This window comes from Octodon degus, unplaced genomic scaffold, assembly GCF_000260255.1.
Source record: "Octodon degus isolate 3935 unplaced genomic scaffold, OctDeg1.0 scaffold00004, whole genome shotgun sequence".
Lineage (NCBI taxonomy): Eukaryota > Metazoa > Chordata > Mammalia > Rodentia > Octodontidae > Octodon > Octodon degus.
The window spans coordinates 10,340,093-10,361,745 of NW_004524580.1; the positions used below are offsets into that span (position 1 = coordinate 10,340,093).

The window sequence follows — 21,653 nt, forward strand, 5'->3', positions numbered from 1 at the left end:
GAAAATAATACAGGGTGGTGGAACAAAGACTGATGTGTGTGTGTGTCTGCTTTAGACTGAGCGAGGGAAGACTTTTTGAGGCAGTGGCATTTAAGCTAAGACCTAATGATGCGAAGGAGCCAGAGAGAACCTGAGGAAAAGGATGTATGCTTTGTGCACATGTGGTAAAGGGTAGAGCTACTTAGGACCAAAGGAACCATGGTAAGAACTGGTGCTGTATTCAGCGTGCAATGAACAGTCCGCAGACATTTCAAGAGGAGTTTACAGTTTTCAAAATCTCCTGTCTTACATCTGAAGACGGAAGGAGGGATTACAGAGTAGAGGAGACCACGTGGAAGGCCACAGCATTAGTCTATGTAGGAAACGAGACCAGCTTGGAGGAATATGGTAGAGTGGGATGTATTTTGGAGATAGGTACCTAGGTTTAGGTAACTGGTAAAAGAGTAAGTTGAAGACTAATAATAACGGCAAACACTTCTGTTGGACTTTACAGGACCCTACTTTAGACATGCTGACTCCTCTAAGCATACTACAATACTTATATAAGCCCACCAGACACAGAGGACCTTCATGGATCAATTGATATGACTTTAAATACTTCTAAACAATGAACAGACTCAATCACTGCCTTTAATGACGTACTTCCTTTCTAGTTGTTTTCGTTTTTTCCCTGGGCACCCAATCTTCCTTTATGCATAATGATTATCACTTTATCTGTGTCTCTTCAGTCTTCACAGATTTCCTCGTAAAATCAGGAAATGAGGCAGTCTTGTTTTGTAGGCTCTCAAACTGTTCAGTTCACTGTCAGGGATACGGGGAGCTCCAAGGCTTACTGTCCTTTCCAGAGAGAGCTGTTCTTTGCATGGGGTCAAGTCCATCAGCGCGATCACCCGCTTTCCCTTGCCCTGTGGCTGCGGTGCAGCAGGGGGCGCTGCAGTAGTGCGCATCTCGGTCCAAGCGCGCCACCAGTCGGGTCCAGAGGACAAACCAGGAGGAGGTGTGGCGCACAGTCCTCTCTGCTCGCAACTTTAGTACCCAGCGCTCGTCCTACCCGGGCCATTCTTCTAGCCCGTATTTCATCTTGTTGGACGCCTTCCACCCAGTCTGCATCCGGGCGGAAAGGAAAGCGCCCTCGCCCTGAGGAGAGCGCGGCGGCGGCCGCAGCCCGGCGTCGCCCACGCGGCTCAGCGCGAGGGTCCCGGCCAGGGCAGGCGCCCTCGCCGCGGGCTCTCGGGATCCTTTCTTTCCAGTCCTACTGAGGGAACAGTTCTCTCCTCACACGTCTTTCCACTGACACCGGGGTCGCCGTCAGGGTAGGTTAGGAGCTGCACTCTCGGTCCAGAGACGTCTCCCAAGCTGTCCCCGCGGCTCTCCGGTCCCTTCCGGCTCCCGCCTCGCGGCGGGCGTGAGAAAGCGCGGGCCCGTCGGTGGCAGTCCCGGCCGCAGCCTTCGCCAAACCTGGGCTTTCGCTCCGGGTCCCCGAAGTCTCTCCGGCTGGTCAGACTTGCGCCCGCCGGCGTTAGGCACCCGCAGCCCGGGCCGGGCCCGCCTCCTCCTGGGCGTCGGCGCTCCTGCGGCGCCCTCCGCGGGCGCGCGGGCGGCTCCGCGGCGTCCTTGTCCCCGGGGCTTTCCAGACAGAAATCGAAGGTGAAGGAAACGGGAGGGAGGCGGGCGGCGCGGGGGAGGAGCCTGCTGCTCGGGGGCGGAGTCTCCGGCGGCCCGGTGGGCGGGGCCTGGGCGGGGCGGGGCCGCGATGGAGGCTTGGCCACGCAGGCGCGGGGGCCGCGGCGAGAGCCCCACGCGGGAGCTCCTGGCGTCCCCAGCCGCGGCTTCTCACTTCGCCGGAGCGCGGGCTGGGGCAGGGAGGGAGCTAATAAAGAGTGAATGTGCCGCCGCCGCCCGGGCAGCGCGAGTCCGTCGGAGCGCCCCGCAGCAGTGCGCCCGGAGGCGGCGCGGGCAGGCGGCCCGCCCCGTCCCGCCCTCCCGCCTCGGTCTCCCTTCCTCCGGCGGGTCCCACAGCCCGGCTCGGTCCGGCCCCTCGGCCCCCATGCCGCACTCTCGCCCCTCCGCCGAGTCCCACTCCGCACCTAGGGCGCCCCTCACTGCCATGGGTTAGGGCGGGGGCCGGGCCGCGCCGAGGAGCAGCGCTGTGCACCCGCCGGGGCGCGGAGCCCGATCGCCTCGCCGCTCGCCGCCCGCCGCCCGCGGGCGCCGGCATGGGGAGCGCGGCTTGAGCCCGCAGGCGAGAGGACGCGGGAGCCGGGAGCGGGCGCCGGAGGAGGCGGAGGCGAGGAGCGGCGGATGGGAAGGACCCGAGGGAGGGCGCGGCGCGAGGGTGGGGAAGCGAGGGAAAAGTGAAGCTGGGAGGAGAAGGCGGCGGAAGGTGGGGATTGATGCTTCTGTGTTTTGTTGCCGCTGCTGCCCTCGCGCTGGGAGCCGAGCCGGAGGGAAGGCGGTGGAGAGATGATTGCAGAGTTGGTGAGCAGCGCTCTGGGGCTCGCCTTGTATCTCAACACCCTGAGTGCGGATTTCTGCTACGATGACAGGTAAGGGGGCGATGGCCGCGCCTGGGGACCTGGCGGCGAGCTCCCGCTTTTGGGCTCGGGGTGCACCTTGGAGGGGCTGGTTCAGCGCCCGAAGGGTTAGCGACGCTCGAACCTCGACACCTGGGGCGGACGCGCGGGACCCGAGCGCGGGGCGGGCCGAGGGAGTTTCCGCTCCTCTCTGAGTTTGCAGCAGGTTCAGCCTCTTGCTTCTAGCCTGTTGGCAGGCGCTTGAGTTTCTTAGCGGAAATCCTGGCAATTTGAGGGGAACTGTTTAATGAACGTATTTTTCTTAAAAAAAAAAAAAAAAGGAAAAAGTCTTAGGTATTTCTTGGTGCTACAAAAGCACATTAAATGATTTTACGTCTGCGCTGGAAGGAAGCCGCTCTTTGCCCCCTAACAGATCTTCCCTGTGCCGTTTCCTTTTATTGATAAGACACTTATTTCCCCAAGTGCAAGCGCAAGTTTTGACAGTTGCCAGAAAAGTGAAAAAGACAGATCGTTCTTTGGTTCAACTTTCCTTCTTGACGTGCAGGTTGTTTCACGGCGGGCCAAGGTAGCGCCGCTGATGGCATCTCCGCCATCCACCCTAGCCCCCTACAGCCTCCCTCACCAGTCTATGGGGCCGCACTTCATGAGGCTGAGGCTTTCATTTCTGTTTGGAAGTTTTGCATTAGACATTACTGATTCTCTTGTGCTAATTGGGGAAGAAGACGCCCCTAGAGACCGAAGTTGTCTTGTGCTTTTGAGTTAGTTTGGATGGCTAATGAGACTCGAACTCTGTTGTCAAAGAAACTGCATTGATTCCCGGAAAATGTCACAGTTGTGCTGGTGTCTCTACCTATTTTTTAAACGTTGTTAGTGTTTAGAAACTGGTGAAAAGCTCCAATAGCCAATAGGGAAAATTCTAATTTGTGCCTTTCCGGTGACTTAATCTGATTACAATTAAAACAGATGCATAATTAAAATATATTAGGGAGAACAGCACGCCTGGCTAAACTTATTAAACGTCCTGGGGTGTTTCATGCTCTATTGAAATTAAACCATCCAAAAAGTGAGCACAGATTTACTTTGACAGCTTTTCAACAGCCTCTCTGGGCTAGGGAAAGTGAATGGGTCCCCAGGGTTAGGGCGAGGCAGTGAGTGAACTTAAGCAAAGTGGTTGATAGTGCGGGAGGCAAGGCAGACTCGTCTGCTGGTGGTAATTAGCCCTGTCCTGCATTCTCTGGTGTGTGCCCATCCTACTGCTCAAAGTATGCTCTGGGAAGGAAGCCTTAAATCAGCGATTCTTGGTTCACAGCCACATGCCTGCTATGAAATCACCTGATAATAGGTGCAAAAATAGCCCACAAGCCCTTCTTAATGCATTTTATGTAGTGTCTGTCATAGCCTAGTTGATGGGAAGGCACTGGTAGGCATAAACTTCTCCTCAACTTTTAAACAGCCTACTGGTTTTAACGGTTGCACTGCACACTGAGAAATGTTGTAAGAGTGAGATGAGCCAAGATGCTTCTCTTCTAATTCTGTGTGATGGTGCGTGTGCTATTTCTAGGACATTGATGGAAAAAGCCTTTGTTTCCAAAGGTGGGTGGCTTTCCACTAAAATGAGCTGGGGTGGTGGTGAAGTAGCTCTGTTGGGGACAGTTTGAAAAGTAGGCATTTAAAGCAAGAATATAAAGCTAATTAAAAAAAATTGTAGCACTGTCACAATTTTAGAAGACTATGATGAATCAAGCATTCTTCTTTCATTCCTGTTCCTAATCTTAATTGTTATCCAGTTCTTAAAAGAGCTCATGGCAGGAGAAAATATTGTTTGAAAATTAAGGCAAAAATTAAACTACATTTTTCTGTGGATCTAATGCTTATTCAGGGCTCCTGAGTCATGGATCAGAAATGTTAAGCTTTGGTAACTTGGGGAGACTGGTGCGAGTGTGATGATAAATGAGTTGTGCTTTGATGATTCCCAGTTGTTACAAGTTCTTCACATGCTGCAGGTCAAATTGAGTGTTAAAATTCCTCACTTGTAGTTTTGAGCTACAAAGATGACATTAGTGGAATGATTTTCCTCTATCATATGCTTGATAGCATATGATGTATAGACCTTATTGCTGATACAATATTGAGGGTTAAAATAAGAATCATATTTTGCTACAATTTAGAAAACCTACTTTACTTTGGTTTCTTAGTGCAACTGCCTGTGCAAACACATGTTCTTTAGCATGTGAAGTCTTAAGAGTAGCAAACTTCAGTTTTATGAACCCTAGGAATTATGACATGTTTATGGAGTACTCATTTATTGTTTTGCACAGTATGTTAACATGATTCATTACCAAGGTGTGCTCACAATTGCGACTTACATATTTTCTATCCAAGTACTATAGCTGACTGGGAGCTGCAGGATGATAATTGTTTATTTCTACCACTCCATTTCAGACCACAAAGATTCACGTTGCTTAAATTGCATCTGTGGATTCTGCTGCCCCCCAGGAACTTTTGAAAAACTCAGTTCTGAAAGAAAGGAAGGCCAGTGCTGCCAGCGAAGAGAGCAGTGTGCGAGGCGAGAGGTTGCTCTCAGGCCTGACTTGCCTAACTAAATCAAGACTGCATTTGAGTCTGAAGAAGCTGGCATTGACTTTAGGAGGGCCACATCTTGCTTTAGCTCAAACCTTATTGCTGTGGTACTTCTCGAAGTTATCATTTCTTTTAAATATAGTGATCAAGTTGACTTTATAAACTATATATAATTACTTTCAATGTTTGATGTAGCATGGTTGAAATTAAGTGGTAACATGAAACTTTCTTAAAGCAAAAATCAATTTCCCTATGGTAAAATTTAATATTTTACAAGTGTTTCTGTGCTCAATTTGAGATGTGTTGAACCAAACAAGGGAAGAGTAGAGTTCACAGTATCGGATCATAAAACCTATTTTATTGTCTCTTCCCTAGCTTTCAATATAGTGTAATGACTGTATTGAATCTTAAGTGGTGGTTAGAAGAACACCGGGATTATAAATATGCAACCTTTGCCAAATTTTATGTCATGTTGTGTATGACTCCTTGAAGTAATTGCTCTTATTTTCTAGAGAAATTTGGTGCTTAGGGCAGTGGAAAAAACTTGCTCACCCAAAATTCTGTGCTTTCTTGTGTTTGTTGAGAAAGACATGGCATCATTTTTCCCTCTTTCTTTTTTGAAATAATACTGCTGTAAGTTTCTCATAGAGATAACTCTGAGAAGAGTCAGTTTACTTCAGAGAAAACAAAGGTAAATAACAAATGTTTGAAGTCTGATTTCATTTTGCTTATATTATCTAATTGATGCCCTTTTATGACATAAAGACAAATAAATAAGGTAATGTAATTTCTGCATATTTTAATGCTCATGTAGGCAGAATAATTCCTGAAGAAAGGAAATGTATTTGTGGACGATGCTTGAAATGTTTTCTATTGTCCATTTTGGGTTTAGTACACCCAGCCTTGATCACTAACATTACTTATAGGTATCTTACCTATTCTTTTGCTCAATAATTGTGTGAAGGTTGGAGAAACATTTCCACAGCAGAAATTTCCACTCTAGTGGAAAAGTACCTGGTGCATGGTGGATCCTGGCAGTCTGGGAGGCTGAGGCAGGAAGATCGCAAGTTCCAGCCCAGCATGGGCAATTTAACAAGACCCTGTCTCAAAATAATAACAAAAATAAATAGGATTGGTGAGTAGCGTAGTGTAAAGTTCCTGGTTTCAGTCACTACTACAAAAGGATAAAATACTTAAAACTCTTTGTAGTACATTCCTGGATTAGTTTTTGTTAAGATTTTCTTCATTGTGATTTTAACTGTCATTATTTTAAGGAAAGAACAGAAGATTTAAAAGAAATAATTTTTAAAAATCTACTCCCTCCCCCTTAAAAGTACTGAACTCCTTCTACTTGGTCTTTTAATGTCATTGTTAGTTTGAATTTTGGACCTGATATGATAAGAATCCCTTGTGAGGTGATCAATCATTCTGCTAATCTCTGGCTAAAAGCTTCTCTCCAATACTTTTGCCTTGGAATTGGTATTTTAAAACTCCAGTGTATTTACCCACTGGTGGCGTGACTGGTAAATGCATATTTAGGAAGCCTTGCTAAGGAGTTAAATGGAACCATTTGCCTTGTATCAAAGCTTATCTTATCAGGTCATTATTAGAAGACAAAGTGTAGAAAGTGTTGTTTTACTGTTTATTTTTCCTTTAGAGTTTATAATAGAGTGAAAAAATGGAATTAGGAACTATTTTAGATGTGGTTTATTCATCTAAAGAGTGAGTTGTTTAAGTGTATCTCTTTGCAAATGGTTCGTTTTGCTCTTTTGACTAAGTGTTTCCCTTACTGGAAAATTGAAATTATGAAGTGAAGTCAGTGTGGACTGCTTCGCTTTGTCCCCACTGATCCTGTCACTCATATTGACCGTAACAGATGACCCAAATACAAGACTGGATAGGCATGTAGAAATGCCGAAGGGAAAATCACTTGCCAGCCATCTGTCTCTTGTTGTTTTCATGCACACACACACACACACACACACACACACACACACACGCACGCGCACACACACACACACATTACATTGACGATCCTGCAGGCTACTGTCATGTGCCTTTGGTCTCTCAGTGCTGAAGTGCCCCTGTTGAGGCCCTGGATTCTCTACTGCTGTGATTCTGAAACAACTGCAACCTTTTGGATTCCAGCATGAGCAGGAAGCATGGTTTTGTCTTCCTGATCTCTTGGGAACTTCTTAAAAGCACTTTTTAAAAATGCCCAGGACAGTGGAGCTGTTTTTATAGGCTTAGGGTACATTATATCTGAAACAGGCACCTTCGTAATATTAGGAAAAGACAAAGTTGATCCTAAAGGCACTCTAAAAAAATCTCTGTCTGGTAAAGCTCCATTCTTATAAATTTATGATTCTTGCCCCAAGTGCTTTTTAACATACTAGCATTCATCTCTTAAAGTTTTTGGTTTTCCCTTGAGAGCCGAGTGTTGTATTAACTTTATGTACTTATTTTAATGGCTTCACAGAAGTGACAAGTGTGGCAGTCTTGAAGGAAAAATCCAGTGAATTATTGGATATAAAGACCTCTCCTCTATGAATAGCTGTCCTCATTTAGGGACGTAGTTACAAAAAATGGAGTGACATGTCATCAAGACTGCTTGCCTTCTGCTTTTCATGAAATGAAAAAGGTGTAATGTTTTGGCTAAGTACAGGGTAATTGTGTGCTGGGTTGGATGGTTTCTTTGAAGGTTTGACTATCATGTCCTTTTGAGGAGTTAACTGCTTTATTCAATATGAATTATGAATATTACCAGACACCGGCTGCTTCTGCACATAGTACGCAACACAACTGTAACAACTGCTCACCTTTGTTATGAGCAGGAGCTCTCACAACATTTGGTTCTTACCTGTGCTTGTGCAGGTAAAGTATTTGGTGTAAGAACCCATGAAATTGCTGATAGATTTCCCTTTGGTGTATAGAATTTCACCCAAATTTACCTTTTTTTAAAAAAAGTTTTTATAGCATATTCATATTTATATGTCTTTATTTTTGGACTGGTGTTCATTGATACTGCGTTATATATACAAGTTTGGAAGCTTTGAAACACCTTTCCTAAAGGTCTCCTTTCTAATTGTTCAAATGCCTTGTTTTCCTTGGATGTATGCAATGACTGAACTGTTTGTTAACTAGATTTGTCTTCACTGATCGTAGAGGTTGAAGACTTCTGCCTCAGAGATTTGGGGCTGCATTTGCTAGGTTCTTACTTCTAACACGATGCAGCACTATATCACATTTATGTCCATTGCTCAACACTCATCTGTGTGTGTGTGTGTGTGTGTGTGTGTGTGTGGCCAGCTCAGCCCACCAGGGGGCGGGGCTGGCTGGCATGTGGTGCTGGGGGATCGAACCGCGGTCCCTGTGCTTTGCCAAGCTTGTTGTAAGTAGGTGCTTTAGACCACTGAGCCATCTCACCAGCCCCCAACGCTCATCTCTCTGGAAGCTCAGCTTTTTCATCACATTTGTCACTTTCTCTGGTATTCAAAGTTCCTAGAATAAAAGGTATGAATGTTCATTTCAGTCTTTAGGAAACTTTCTAGGATTACTATTTTGGATTTGTAACTGCAATCAGTTTTCTTTATAGATAAATGAGAAGCAGTAGAGTAAATCTAGATACATAGGACTGCTTAGAGATTTTTCGTCAGGATTTGATGTTAAAGTTTCTGTCATATTTGAAGAGTACTTGATTTTAGTTGAGGGCATTTCATAAATGCAGTTAATCTGAACAAAGAACATTTTTTATCTTAAAGCTGAGACGGAGACAGATTTTGATGTGCTCATGTTTAGAAAATTAGTATGGAAAAGAGAAAGAAGTGAAAATTCTAACTCTGGATCAAGATTGCATTTTATTGTGAAATTAAATTGCATGTGCATTTACTTCTTTGAAGGTTATGCCTGTGACACACTGCTTGAGGACAGAGCGGCGGGATCCAGTACCTTAGTGTTTGGTGAGGAAATGTTATTTGCTGATGATAATTCGATGCAGGCTTTTGTTTCTTCATTTCTTTGCTGGGGCATTTTGTGATATCAGAGAGACACAGGATATAAACCATGGCCCAGAAAGTGGTTATAGTCAAGGTGATTGTGGGAATTACATGATTTGTCAAATGAAACACGTGTTAGTGCCCTTGGAGTGGCAGCACTGTGCGAGGTGTCATGCGAAATAAAATGTTTCTGTCAGATCTCTCTGTTTTTGATGATTAACCTTTGTTTCTATAGAATTTTTTAATGATATGTTAATGATTATTCCTCAAAAACATTAAGCTAAGAAAAGTGACATCACCATAAGTAGATGAGTGAGTGTGGGTTTCCTTAATTAGGAAACAACTTAGAAGATTGAAACTGAAAAATTCAGAAGGTTTGATAATAAAAAGGCTTTTTTCCTAGTGGTGATACCAGAGATTGACTTCTTTTAGGTAAATTTGACTGTACAAGGAATTCTCCCTTGGCATCATTTAGGAGTATTTGAACTTCAAAGGATGTGTTATTTGCTGAGGAGAGGCCACTGGGGTGCAATATGGCTCTTGACATTTTGAACAGTGTTAAGTGATGGGTCTGAAGTCGTTCAAATAGCTGTGTCTCAGCACTGTTTAAAAATCCAGTGGGAAGAATGGCAGTCCATATAACCCTGCATACTTGGAATTCTTTGGGTATTAATTTTAAATGCAGTTCACAAGTTTATTTCTTACAAATTTTTTAAAGGATGAATAAAGGTGGCAACATTTTTACAGCTGTGTCTTATGAAATTTTGTTTTCAGTTGCTTACAAGTGTTCTGTCAAGCGTCTCCAAGGAAGCATACCGTCTCCTTGTCATTTTGTTTTCAGTTTATCAGTGAGTGTATGTGTTTATGTTAAGGGTGTTATTACAAAGCATATTGTTACTAAGCTTCTCTTATAGATTCAGTGTTCAAGAACTAGTATCCGAGAAACTGAGATAAGTGAAGATACTTTGGAAACAGTAAACATCTTGTTTGTGCTAATTTCCAATTTGTTCCCTGGTGAAAGCATGTGTGCCCTGCTGTCTCGTCAGTTAGTGCTGTCTCTCAGATTAAAGATGGGAGTCAATAATTAAACCCTTTAAGGGTCCTAGGAGGGGCCAGGGACTCACTAGATGTCTGTGCATGTGAAGGTGACAGCCCTTAGAATTTGATCTCCGCAGGGGGTGTCTTAGGTGATAGCCGCAGAGATTACATTCACAGTCTGCTGCTTTTTTGCAGTTTGGGGAGGATGCTGCTTTACAGAAGCACGGGGCCTGGGGCTTCTGGCAGTGCCACATGTGGCTCTCAAGAACCTACGCTGAATTCAGCAAAATATTCCAATATAGTCCAGTAGCCCATAATAGTAGTGGGTTTTCCGTAAGACTGGCAATGTCAGAAGTTGTTGACTCGAGCCTTATGACAATGCAATGCCCTTTTCTGACAAAACAAAACAGAAAAGGGGGTTACAAATGAATGACCATTTGGTATCTCTATATTCAAAATAGGATAGATATATAGCTGCATTCTCTTAATTCAATGAATAGAGAGATTTGTTCTAATAGTGTCTGTGGACAGAATATCATGTCTGCATCTTGTACACCGCATAACCACTAAGACAACAATATGCAATCTATTATTTATTGAATCTGCTAGTAATTGGTTTTAGAATTGTCTCATTGCTATTTATTTCTCAATAAAATTATTTTAAAAAATAAACTACGTGCATATGTTTTTAAAAAGTATTATCTTTGGCAACATGTAGGTTTTGGCCTACCAAGAACACGAGTTTTAAATGTCAATTTTCAGGGATTCTCCCCAAGTATAGTTTTGTTTAAAAAAAGAAAAAAGAAAACCCTTAAGTTATCCGTAGTTCTAAAAGGCTGTGTCATAGTGTGCAACTGTGGAAATTTAGAAACCTCTGATTGCTTTCCATGTGGAGGCAGAGTCAGCTTTTAGGGTGCAAATTTTATTTTTTTAAATTCCGGAATTTAAATTCTATATATGGAAAAATATACGCTTATATCTCTTGTGTTTCATTTCTTTAGTGCGCCAAATATTTCCCCTGGGCATGGATTCTAGCTGTGATTAGTCACTTAGAATTCTTCCTAGAGCTGTGGCAGAGTCCCCCAGGTGTTGATCAAGGGGACCAATGCAAATGGAAGAATAAGTAGATCGGAGGTTAAGGCCATCGATCCTAAGAGCTAGCTGTTTAAGTATGTAGGTGCTGCGTATGTAAGTTAGCTGTTTCCCCACCCTGCCATGCGTACTTTTGTCATTACATCACCTGTACACCATTTTTGTCAATTTAAAAGATATATTTATGTATATATGCAAAAAAAAAAAAAAAAAAAAAAAAAGCCTGTGCTGGTTCCTTCTGGATGTGTCTCACGGCTTTGGAAATGCTTTATGGCTGCTTCTGTTATCCTCTCTTTATGTTTTTGTAAGCACTGATCCTGCTGTCTTTGATTGTGAAGGTCACACACTTTGGTAAAATACTTGGGTCCAAATACTTTTCAAGTGTATTTCCCTTAGAACAGGTTGTTCTTTTCTCGCCCCAAATAATTAGCTGTAGGACTTCTCTCCTAAAGCCATTGAAAAGAGCTCATTTTTACAAAATGAGTCTCTAATGACAATTTTTTTCCAACTACAGATTCACACAAGAAAAGTTCTCAAGTGATGAAGAAGTTTAGTCAGACCAAAAGACGTTTTTATTTGCAGAAGTAGTTCTTTAGAGGGAGGCAATTATTTATAGCTGATGTGAACAAGTGGTGTACCAATTTCATTTGGTAAGCTGCATTTGAAATAGGAACATTATTCCTGCTCTTCTGTTGAAAGAGAAAAAGATAACTGAGTTCTGCCACTGGATTTTTGTTAATGAAACCAAGGTTTTACAGTTTAACCCAATCTTCTAGGTTTATCTACTGATTTAACCAAAGAAAATGAGTTGGGGATTTGAATAAAAACCTATTAGAGACATCAGTATGCTGAAATTAGCAACTATAGTTTGCCATGAATTCCTAATCTTTTCTGCCTAAAGTATCCCATTAAAAATAATCTCTTTAAGCCAGAGATGGTGGTACCTGACTGTAGTCCCGGCACTCCCAACTTCGAGCTGATTCTGACAGTTTATTGAGAACCTGTCTCCAAATTAAAGAAATGCTGGAGACACACAGTCCCAGTGTAAAGTCCTGGGTTCAATTCTGAGTACTCAGTTCTGCCACAAGAAAAATAAATCTCTTTAGGATTACTTCCGTTTCCCTCTCTGAGGCCTTTTTCTTTTACAAACAAAGCCTGCTGTTTCTTGATTTTGTTTCATATTGAATGAAAGCTGAAACTTTCCTATGTGGGCATGATGTTGTTTACCTGTAATCTCAGTACAATTCCTGGGGGACTGAGGCAGGAGGATTGTGAGTTTGAGGTCAGCTGGGGTTACACAGTGAGACCCTCTCTTAAAAAACATACGAACAGAAACCATCTCTTGTAGTCAAGACATAAATAATGTGTGCCACTTTGGTGAAGACGGTGTTGGTGTCTCCTTGTAAAGTGCCCACAGAGTATTGTTGAGTGTACTTGTGGCTGAGCGGGGGCTTTTAGACCTGGTTATCTCTTGCATTTTGCCTCTCTGCTTTCAGTGAATCTTTAAAAATCTTCTGCAGCCAGCTCAGAGCTCCCTGAGCCTCTCCTAAAGAGACGTTGAGGTGGACACTTGCTGTCTCTCTTTCTGTGTATTTTTATGTTTCTAGATGAGTACATCTCAGACTTCAGCCTATGTGGGAATGACTCAGAGTTGTTAAAATGCAGATTCTGCCAGAAACGGGCTTGAGAGCTGCATTTGTGTCATTTTCAGGCATAATAAATGCTGGTGGCTTGAGGACCATGCTTTGGTCAAGAGACTCTACTTCCTTGAACTGTATTATAGATGAGCTTAGTGTTTTTCACGGACATTTGGAACTTCTACCTAAATTTCTAGGTCAGAAAAGGATAGGGATGCTTATTTTGTGTAAGTTTAGTCAGTTTGTTTTGTCTGTCTGGGTTTTATTTTCCTTGCTTAATAAAGACATGTTTTGTGTGCTAATTATAAATTTGTTATTGTTTAAATTTTTAAAAAAATGTATTTAGTACAGGGTCTACAGGTCTCATTACACAGATCAGACTCCTAGTGATCTTCCTGTTTTCACCTTCCTCAGTGCTGGGAGGGACATACCACCACACCCAGTCTCTGTCATTGTTTTAATTTTGAAAAGCAGAAAGCCTGCTGAAATTCCACATAGTAGATTCCTTTTTGACAAATGAATTGATACAACATTTGCCTTAGTGTATCCAAGGGCTAGTTTTTCTGCAGCACAGTGAAGCCAATAATTCCAGAGACAGAGTGGAAAGGGAAAACCTTTATTGGCATCAAGCTGGTAAGTTGGAAGATGAAGACTTTTGTTAGATGGGGACTTTGATCTTATCAAAGCCGTGCTGCTTAGGGGTCACAGGTGCAGAGTCTGCACAAGGACTTTGGAGAGGTGCATTTTTAGTTTCAAACAGGTGGGAGAGGGTTCAAGGTCATGGTAAATTACATAGTTGTTGCTTTTCTGACCCATACTGTGACAGATAACAATCTGACGGTCATAGAATGTTCCAGGTTCTGTAATGCTAAAGACAAATTACTGATTAAAAAAAATTTTTTTTTCCAGGCTAGCAGTTAATATACAGAATAGAGAGGAGAACAAAAGGTAAATTTTGATGGAGAACAATTTTGACATTAACTTTGCTTGATCAAAGGTGTCACCTAAAACAAAGCAGGTGGGAGACCAATAAATAATATGTGCCCGACCTGTGTCAACTCCAAGATTAGTGAGGGTTTTACTTTCTTTTTCTTTTTGTGGTACCAGGGACTCAACTCGAGGTTTTCAAATTGAGCCATATCTCTAGGCCTTTGTAAATTTCTTTCTTCTATTTTGACACACAAAGCCTCAGTAAATTGGCTGGGCTGGGCTAAAACTTGTGATCTCCTTCCACAGTCTCCTGTGCCACTGTACAGCCCAAATGGATATTTTTATTGTGTAGTAAAACCAGCTGGGTATGGAGGTACATGATTGTAATCATAGCATTCTGGGAGGCTGAGGTAGGAAGATTGCAAGTTTGCATCCAGCCTATTGATTGGCTGGTTGATTTTTTTTCCCATAATTTTATTGAGAAACAAATACCAATGAGACAGTTTCAAATCAAATTGGTAATACAGTTTCAATAATTAACACATTGCATACATTCTTCCTAGTGGTTAATTGCTGCACAAGATGTGGACATGATATCCTTTTTACAAACACTATTAGAACAAATCCCTCTATTCATTAAGAGAATGTAACTATATATCTATTTGGCTGGTTGATTATTATAATTAATTTTTCCACTTGGACTCTGTAGTTGAGCAGCTACTATCTAAGCTTCTGCGTTGCCCTCCTCCTTCCTTCCACACGTCATTTCCACTCCTCTTACCTAGCCAGAAGTGGCCCCAAGTTTCCCTACACTAGCAGTTTCTGTCCTGTTGTTTTTCTCCTCTTTCTTGATTCCTTTCCTTTCCCACCTTTTCATCATTCCCCTTCCATATTGGAGATGGAATCAAGGGTCTTGCATTCATAGAGCCCCATCACTACTCCCTTTCTCCCAGCTCTTTTTATTTTATTTCATTTTTTAAAATGATAATCTCCTAAAACTGCCCAGACTGGCTTCAAATTTTCAGTCTTGCATTAGCCTCCTGAATAGTTGTGATGATGGGAATGACCCTTTCTCTTTATAGTTAGGGTGTAGCTGGGATGCTGTGGAGTCCCTTCCAGGATAAAACTTAGTGGGTCTGGGTTCATTAGCCTAAGCTGTAGGCTTGAAATTGGCAACTTTGGAGCACAAAGTAATGCCTCAAGTTAAAACATTCACCATATTGCCACAGATACTGTGGAAAATGAGGCCCGTTAACACAAGAAACCCTATCAACCAAAGATATTTTCCCTCTGCCACGGCTGTAATTCACTTCATAGGTGTTACTCTAGTCTCAGTTGGGATGTTTACTCTGTTCCTCTTGACGACTGAATTTTAACAGCAAGTGGGTAGAAGAAGCACTTTGGGATCTTGTTGGAAAACAGCCTCGTTTCCTCTAGTGTACGTCTCTGTTCTTTGGAACTTTTTTAGAATATTCAGGTGAAAATTCATCTGGCATTTGAATAATTCCAGTGGTTTTAGAAAACCATTCAGACTGTGTTTAAGTTATTAAAGCCAAACAATAAGTAGGTTTTGCAAGATGACTCTTAACTTTGTGGAATTAATTTAAATTGGTACAGGAAACCAGTAATTTAATACTATATTAAACATGCTTCCACAGTTAATTTTCAGAATGAAACAAAAGACCAGCAATTGTATTTCTCCAGGATTTGGAGTTGGATGAGAAAGTGTGATTATTTATTATAAGAGACAGGCTTAAGAATGCCATCTCTAGAGCTGGCAGGATATTTACTGTTTTAAGCAATTTTTAGTATCTTTTGAATATGTACGAAATTGTTGGTGTCTACTATAAAATACTGATAAATTGTTTGAATTTCTTAAAGACTGTCATCACAGTGATACTCATTTACTTACCTTTGCTTACATGAATTTGATTTCCAAGAATTAATTTCAAATTAAAGCCCAAGAGAGTTAATAAATTTAATGTTAAATTAGACAGGTTACAAATGTAGTATAAACTTATTATAAATGTATTATAAACTTAAGGTAGACACTAAATAGTATTTAATTAATTAATTAATTAGTTCATTAATTTGCAGCACTGGGGGTTGGATCCCCGACCTTCACATTCTGACATAATGTTGCTAAATCAGTGAACTGTTCAGGCTGGGCTTGAATTTGTAATCCTTCTGCTTCAGCCTTTTGTAGTCTGAGATTTTAGGCATATGTCATCTCACCTGGTTTGAAGTTATTTTTAGAACTAACCATAATCTCAAATCTACATTTTCATTTTTATTTCCTTGTTATCATAAGATGTGATAAGACTATTATTTACTTCATTTATTTATTTATTTTTTGTGAAACCAGGGATTGAACTCAGACTCTTGTGCTTGCCAGGGAAGTGCTTATTTTACTGAGCCATCTCCCTGGCTCCTATTATTTACTTTAATAATAAATTTTTCAGAATAAATAACACAAACCAGAATTTGTCCCACATTTTTCTTTCCTTTAAGCATCTTGGAAGTACATATAAAAATAAAGAAAAGGCCACGCGTGAAGTTTACCTAGTGCATTAGAAGGAAATCTTTTCCACATGTCATTAAGTATAAGTTATTTATTTGTTCCAAGGAGAATCTTTTTTTTTTTGTATTTTAGGGAAGGGTCTACAGGGTGTTCAGGGTCTCACTACTAGATGGGACTTGTAGTGATCCACCTGTTTACAGCCTCCCAAGAGCTGGGATTACAGGCGCGCGCCACCATGCCAGGTCTCAGTTGCTGTTTTTGCACGCCCCGGGGGTGGGGCCAGCACAGCAGGCCTGGGACTGAACTCTGGGCCCCTGTGCCTGCTTGCAGGTGCTGTAATCTGCTGAGCTATTTGGTCTACCCTTTCTTTCAGAATCTTTAGTAAGTAGAAAATAATAAATGCTACTTTTTTAAAATTAAAGACAGTTGATTTGTTTTTTTCATGCCACAAAGTTGTATCTTTGTTACTAATCAGGGGCACAATTCTCCAGCAAATATCTATTCTCTGTTAACATTGGAATTAAGAAGAGGAGAACAGAAATCAAGGAAGGAGCAAACACTGTAAGGAGATAGTTGTCTTTGTGTTCATGTCACCCAAGGATTTGATGACATTGGTAATGGAACTGTAGGCAGGTGGGAGCATGTATGTGTCCCAGGCACTTCCCTGCAGCTATAGAAGGAGCTGTTGTCAGTAATAGCAGTAAAAGAAAAGTAAGGATATGTTTTACCATTTTAAGTAGTCTAACTTCACAAATTACAGTGGGAAAATATGATAATTCTATTCAAGATTTGGGAGAAAGATTTGACTTTGGTTTATTTTAGATTGAGGAAATTAGCTGAACTTGGCATTGGACTTGGATTCGGAAGTGTTTGTTCTTATCTAGACATTTTCTGTCTCTTGAGAAGGTAGCAGTGGGGGACACTTTCAACCCTAATACCCTCATTTCCTCTAGCAAGTGTTTCTAGCTACTTAGCTGTTCCAGAACCATGTGACATACGGGACACTGACCCAGTGGAAGATGTAGCTCTTTTATTTACTTATTTTTTCAGTTTTCGGTCTTTTTGAGACAGGGCCTTGCTATGCAGTTCAGGCTGGCCTTAAGCTCACTCTGCACTACCAAGATGGTGGCGAGCAGCGTATGCCAGGCTGCTGCTGCAGCCAGCACCTCTGTGAAACCCATTTTCAGCTGAGACATTAACGAGGCCAGGTGGAGAGTACACAAGCTGTACCGCGCCTGGTACCGGGAGGTGCCAAACACTGTGACCCTATTCCAGCTAGACATCCCTGTGAAACAGCATGGGGATAAAGTGTGAGAAATGTTCATCAAAAATGCCCACGGCGTAGACCCCCGGGTGGTTGATCTTCTGGTGATTAAGCAAAAGATGGAACTGGAGGAAACAATTAAAATGTGGAAGCAGCGGACACTTATTATGAGGTTCTTCCATGAAACAGAAGCACCAAGGCTAAAGGATTTCCTGTCCAAGTTCTGTTCTAGCCATGACCTACAGAGCCACTCAGTGGAAAGGTGCATGTTATTTAATTATTTTAGAGTACAAATAAATTCACCATATGATTAAAAAAATCCGCCGAACAACAACAACAAAAAACAAAACAAAAAAACTCCCAAAAACCAAAACTCACTCTGTAGCCCAGGCTGGTCCGGAACTTGCAGCAGTCTTCCTCCTACCTCAGCCTCCCAAGTGCTGGGATTATAGGCCTGCACCACCACATCCAGTTTAAGATTAAGAGTAAGATGCAGTTTAAGATTAAGATGCAGATCTTAATCTTAAAGAGCACAGAGTCAGGTGGGGAAGACTACCCAGGAGACAGACAGTTACTGTACAATAGAATCACAAGCTTGTGATTCTCAGCAAGGGCCTAAGAAGGCCACTTGACTCCCTCCCCCATTGGCAAAGGGACAGAGGGAGGCACTTGTGAGAGGCTTTTGTTTGAACCATCTCTTGGAGAATAAATATGAATTAGATTAATGAGAATTAGAGAGAAGAAGAACTACTTGGGAAAAAATATGTAGGAAGTGAAAAAGCTTTTTGTCAGAGCAGAGCTTAAGTCTGGAGAAGAGGGGGGCTGGGAGGTGTAGGATGGGGAAGAAACAAAGTTGCAAGTTGGTAGAACTCAGATCACCCAAGACCTTGTGTTCTTTAACATAATATAGAGAATTGTTCTCAGTTGTCCCAATTTCAAAGCAGGAGACCAGAAAGGTGGCTATTCTAGGATTATATTGGCTGCGGAGGATTACAAAGACAGTGTGGAATTACACTGGAGGATTTGTATTCCCAGTAGTGATGAGGGTTAAAATAAGGTAGGAACAGGGATGAAACAGAAATTTGAATATATCAGAAATAGAAAGTTGACGGGAAGTCTACTTCCGTCGGTATTTGCTAAATATGGGCTGGCAAGGGGAGATAAGGGATAAAGGCTATAATCAGATTTCTGTCTTACGTAAGTGAGTAAAAAGGAAAAACAGGGAAATCCGTTTTGCCAAATGGAGCTGCAAGGACAAGCAGCCTTTCCTTCATGAGCAAGAAGGAGCTGTCATGTCCAAACACACTTGCTCCTGCCGATGTGGATGTGGTGGGATGGCTTTGAGTCTGGCCTACCCATAGTGTTCCTTTGAATTGTTGCTAACATGTTGTCCCTTGTCCTTCTATCTTTTCTAATATAATGGGTGGCTGCAACGAAATAGCATGAACAGGGTGGCTTAAACAGAGACCTTCTTTCTCAGCTTCCTGGAGGGTGGGAAGGCCAAGTTCAAGGCACTGGCTGACTTAGTACCTGGGGTGGTCCAGGTGCTGGGTCACAGAAGAGCAGCTTGTTTCAGTCACTTCTCAAATACCATTCCTCCAGCCATGGGCCTTGGGAGTTAACCTAGGAATTTTGGGGAGACACAAATATTCTATACTGGTGACAAAGGAAGGCCTATTTAAAGAATTAGATGCTTCTTACTTATCTGAATAGAAGTTCTCCAGCAGGCTGTGAGAATTTCACTCCCTTCTAGTGTGACTTTGGTGGTCACTGGGGTCAGTGACAGGCTAGAGTTTTATTCCTGATTCTCTCAGAAATGCTCCAGGAAGGAGTTTATTCTATCTTGGGTTGTCATAAGGCAGCTAGCCTGGGGATGGTGGGATTATTCTCTCCAAAGCCAGGTTGTACCTGTACCTATCACCTGACATCTTCTCACCTGGAGAATCGAGGCAGGATTGCCTGTCTTCTACTGTATGGGATAGGTTCACCACAGGACTTAGAGCTCTGTTAGAAGGAAGGGCCAAGTAGTTTTGGAAGAAGGTGCAAGACCATGGAGGCCCGTGAAATGCTGAAATCCACTTTTATTCTCACAGCCCTTGCCAACATCTGCAATACTTTTGGTGCCAAGCGACCACCACAGTGGAGTTAGAAGTCATGTAGGTGTGTCAGCTGTGAGGCGACCCCTATGAGGCGACACCTGTGAGGCACAGTACTACCAAAGCTGTGTGAGTGTGTGTCTTCTGAATTCTTATCTGATTTGTGGGCACTTTGTTAGCCAGCGCCACCCTGCAGTCTGTTCTTTAGGGCACATGCACCCCCCCAATCCCTTTCTATATCCTCCGTGTCTGTTTTCTCTCTACTTGGTCACAGAGCCCTTGGGACTTGTGAAGCCTAACATGCTGGCGTTCTGGCCTTGCCTGGAAAACTTGGGCAATCCCCAGTCTGAATAGAGACACATAATTTTAAAACGTTTTCTGGCACACTTACTGTTCCTTCACAGCACATCTGGACAGTTTTAGGGGTTCCTAGACCATAATCGAGAAACACAGGCCTACAACATAATAGAAGTTAAAGCTCAAAGTTAAGACTGACAGACATAACATTTTACTGGCTTCCCTATCCCTCACCGTTTGGTGATTTTTGAAGAATTTGGTGACCGCACTGCCGGAGAGCCTAGAGGAGCGCTAGTGAGGGACTAGGTGGCGAGGACCCCGAGCTATGATGATTGGGTGTTGTCCCATGGACTCCTTTGATCAGAGCGTGTTGCTGAGCCATGGTTTTCATGCACCAGTGAGCCTTTGTGTGGCGGGATCCCACCAGTGGTCCTGGCAGTGGGGTTTGGCCTACAGGAAGCGCCTGCTGTTGCCTCCAGAGCAGCTGCCTCTAGGATGCTTATTTGGCTGTTTGTTAACCTGGGCCCCCTGCCTCTAGCTGCAAGCCTGTGTTTCCAAGGCAGTTGTTTCCCAGCTGTCTGCTGCTCTGTTACATTGTTTCAGGCTGCGGTTCAACTGCTCTTCCAGTGTTTTGCTTGACCTCCCCATGGGTATCTGTCTTACTTTAGCTCCGCGCTAAGCAGCTGTTTGGTATTCTGGTATCCATTTTCTCTTGCTGTCTGCCCACCGGTCCTGATTTTCTGCAGTTGAGGTTTTGACACCTGCAAAGTGACTCTCCATCATTGCTGGGTTGCTGACAGCCTGGTCTTGATGCCTTTTTTGTTCCTCGGGCTATCCAGGAGGTACCCTTGAAAAACAGGCCAATAACGCACTGACAGGATAGGCGAGCGTGCCCCCTCCCCACATTGGCAAAGATAAAGGCTGCCTCTGCTTTCATCTAGATTGTCATCCTCTGTACTTGTAGGCATTGGCGTTCCTGTTGGTTAGATGGGTGCGGTTGGGACGTGGTTCCCCTCAGGTAGAAAGATGAGTGTCATCAGGACAAGGGCTTCTGCTGGAGAATTTTGCCAGTTGATTTTTTTTTTTTTTTCAGGAATGTTGTTGACTTATGTAGCTAGAAATAGAAATTTTGCAAAGCAGTAGCATCTGGCCTTTAAAAATGTGTACCTCAAATACTGGTTTGCAGATTTAAGGCAATATGTGGGTTAATCCTTTGTGAGTGGAAAATGCTGCCCTGGATATGATTTGCCAATAGTGAATTTGAAAATTAAATAATTTTGTATATCATGAAATTGTAAGACCACCAAGTAAGAAGACATTTGAGCCAGATGCTACCTGTTCTGCTTAAAAATAAAACTACAATAAACCATTTAATATTTTTAAGAAAATCCTATTAAACATTCTTAATGCATAAATGACCAGTATCTATGAAAGCAAACTTTTACATAGAGAGCTTTTGAACTGGATGTGATGAATTCAATTAAAAAATTAAAGTAGAGGATACGTTAATTTTTAAAGTGAGTCATGTTATTCTAATTTTGGGGAAAGTTCCACTCACATTAAATTTGATGAGTAGGGGCTGGAGAGATGGCTCAGTGGTCTAAAGCACCTACTTAGAACAAGCTTAGCAAAACACAGGGACCGCGGTTCAATCCCCCAGCACCACATG

The 21,653-nt window shown here is 42.7% G+C and overlaps 2 protein-coding genes across 4 annotated transcripts in view; one reads left to right on the plus strand and one right to left on the minus strand.

Moving 5' to 3' along the window:
- Positions 1-1,184: 1,184 nt before the first annotated feature.
- Positions 1,185-2,218, minus strand: LOC105742358 (translation initiation factor IF-2-like). Its single transcript, XM_012514996.1, has 2 exons — positions 2,156-2,218; positions 1,185-2,087 (listed from the first exon to the last, which is right to left on the minus strand). The coding sequence occupies exons 1-2, from the start codon at positions 2,216-2,218 to the stop codon at positions 1,185-1,187; spliced, it is 966 nt and encodes a 321-aa protein (XP_012370450.1).
- Tmtc2 (transmembrane and tetratricopeptide repeat containing 2) overlaps positions 1,866-21,653 on the plus strand; it is a 434,585-nt gene continuing 414,797 nt past the window's right edge. For 2 of the 3 annotated variants that reach the window (XM_004623764.2, XM_023716254.1), the window contains exon 1: positions 1,866-2,546. In XM_004623764.2, the coding sequence (XP_004623821.1) occupies positions 2,464-2,546 (83 nt within the window). In that variant the 5' untranslated portion in view covers positions 1,866-2,463. The remainder of the gene's footprint in view (positions 2,547-21,653) is intronic. The other variant, XM_023716256.1, reaches the window with a different exon arrangement.

Bases quoted from the DNA above. Each gene is read 5' to 3' on its own strand.
- LOC105742358 (XM_012514996.1), bottom strand. From the start codon at position 2,218: ATGCCGGCGCCCGCGGGCGGCGGGCGGCGAGCGGCGAGGCGATCGGGC. The intron at 2,088-2,155 runs GTGCACAGCGCT...GGGGCGCCCTAG, and splicing joins CGGGCTCCGCGCCCCGGCGG to GTGCGGAGTGGGACTCGGCG.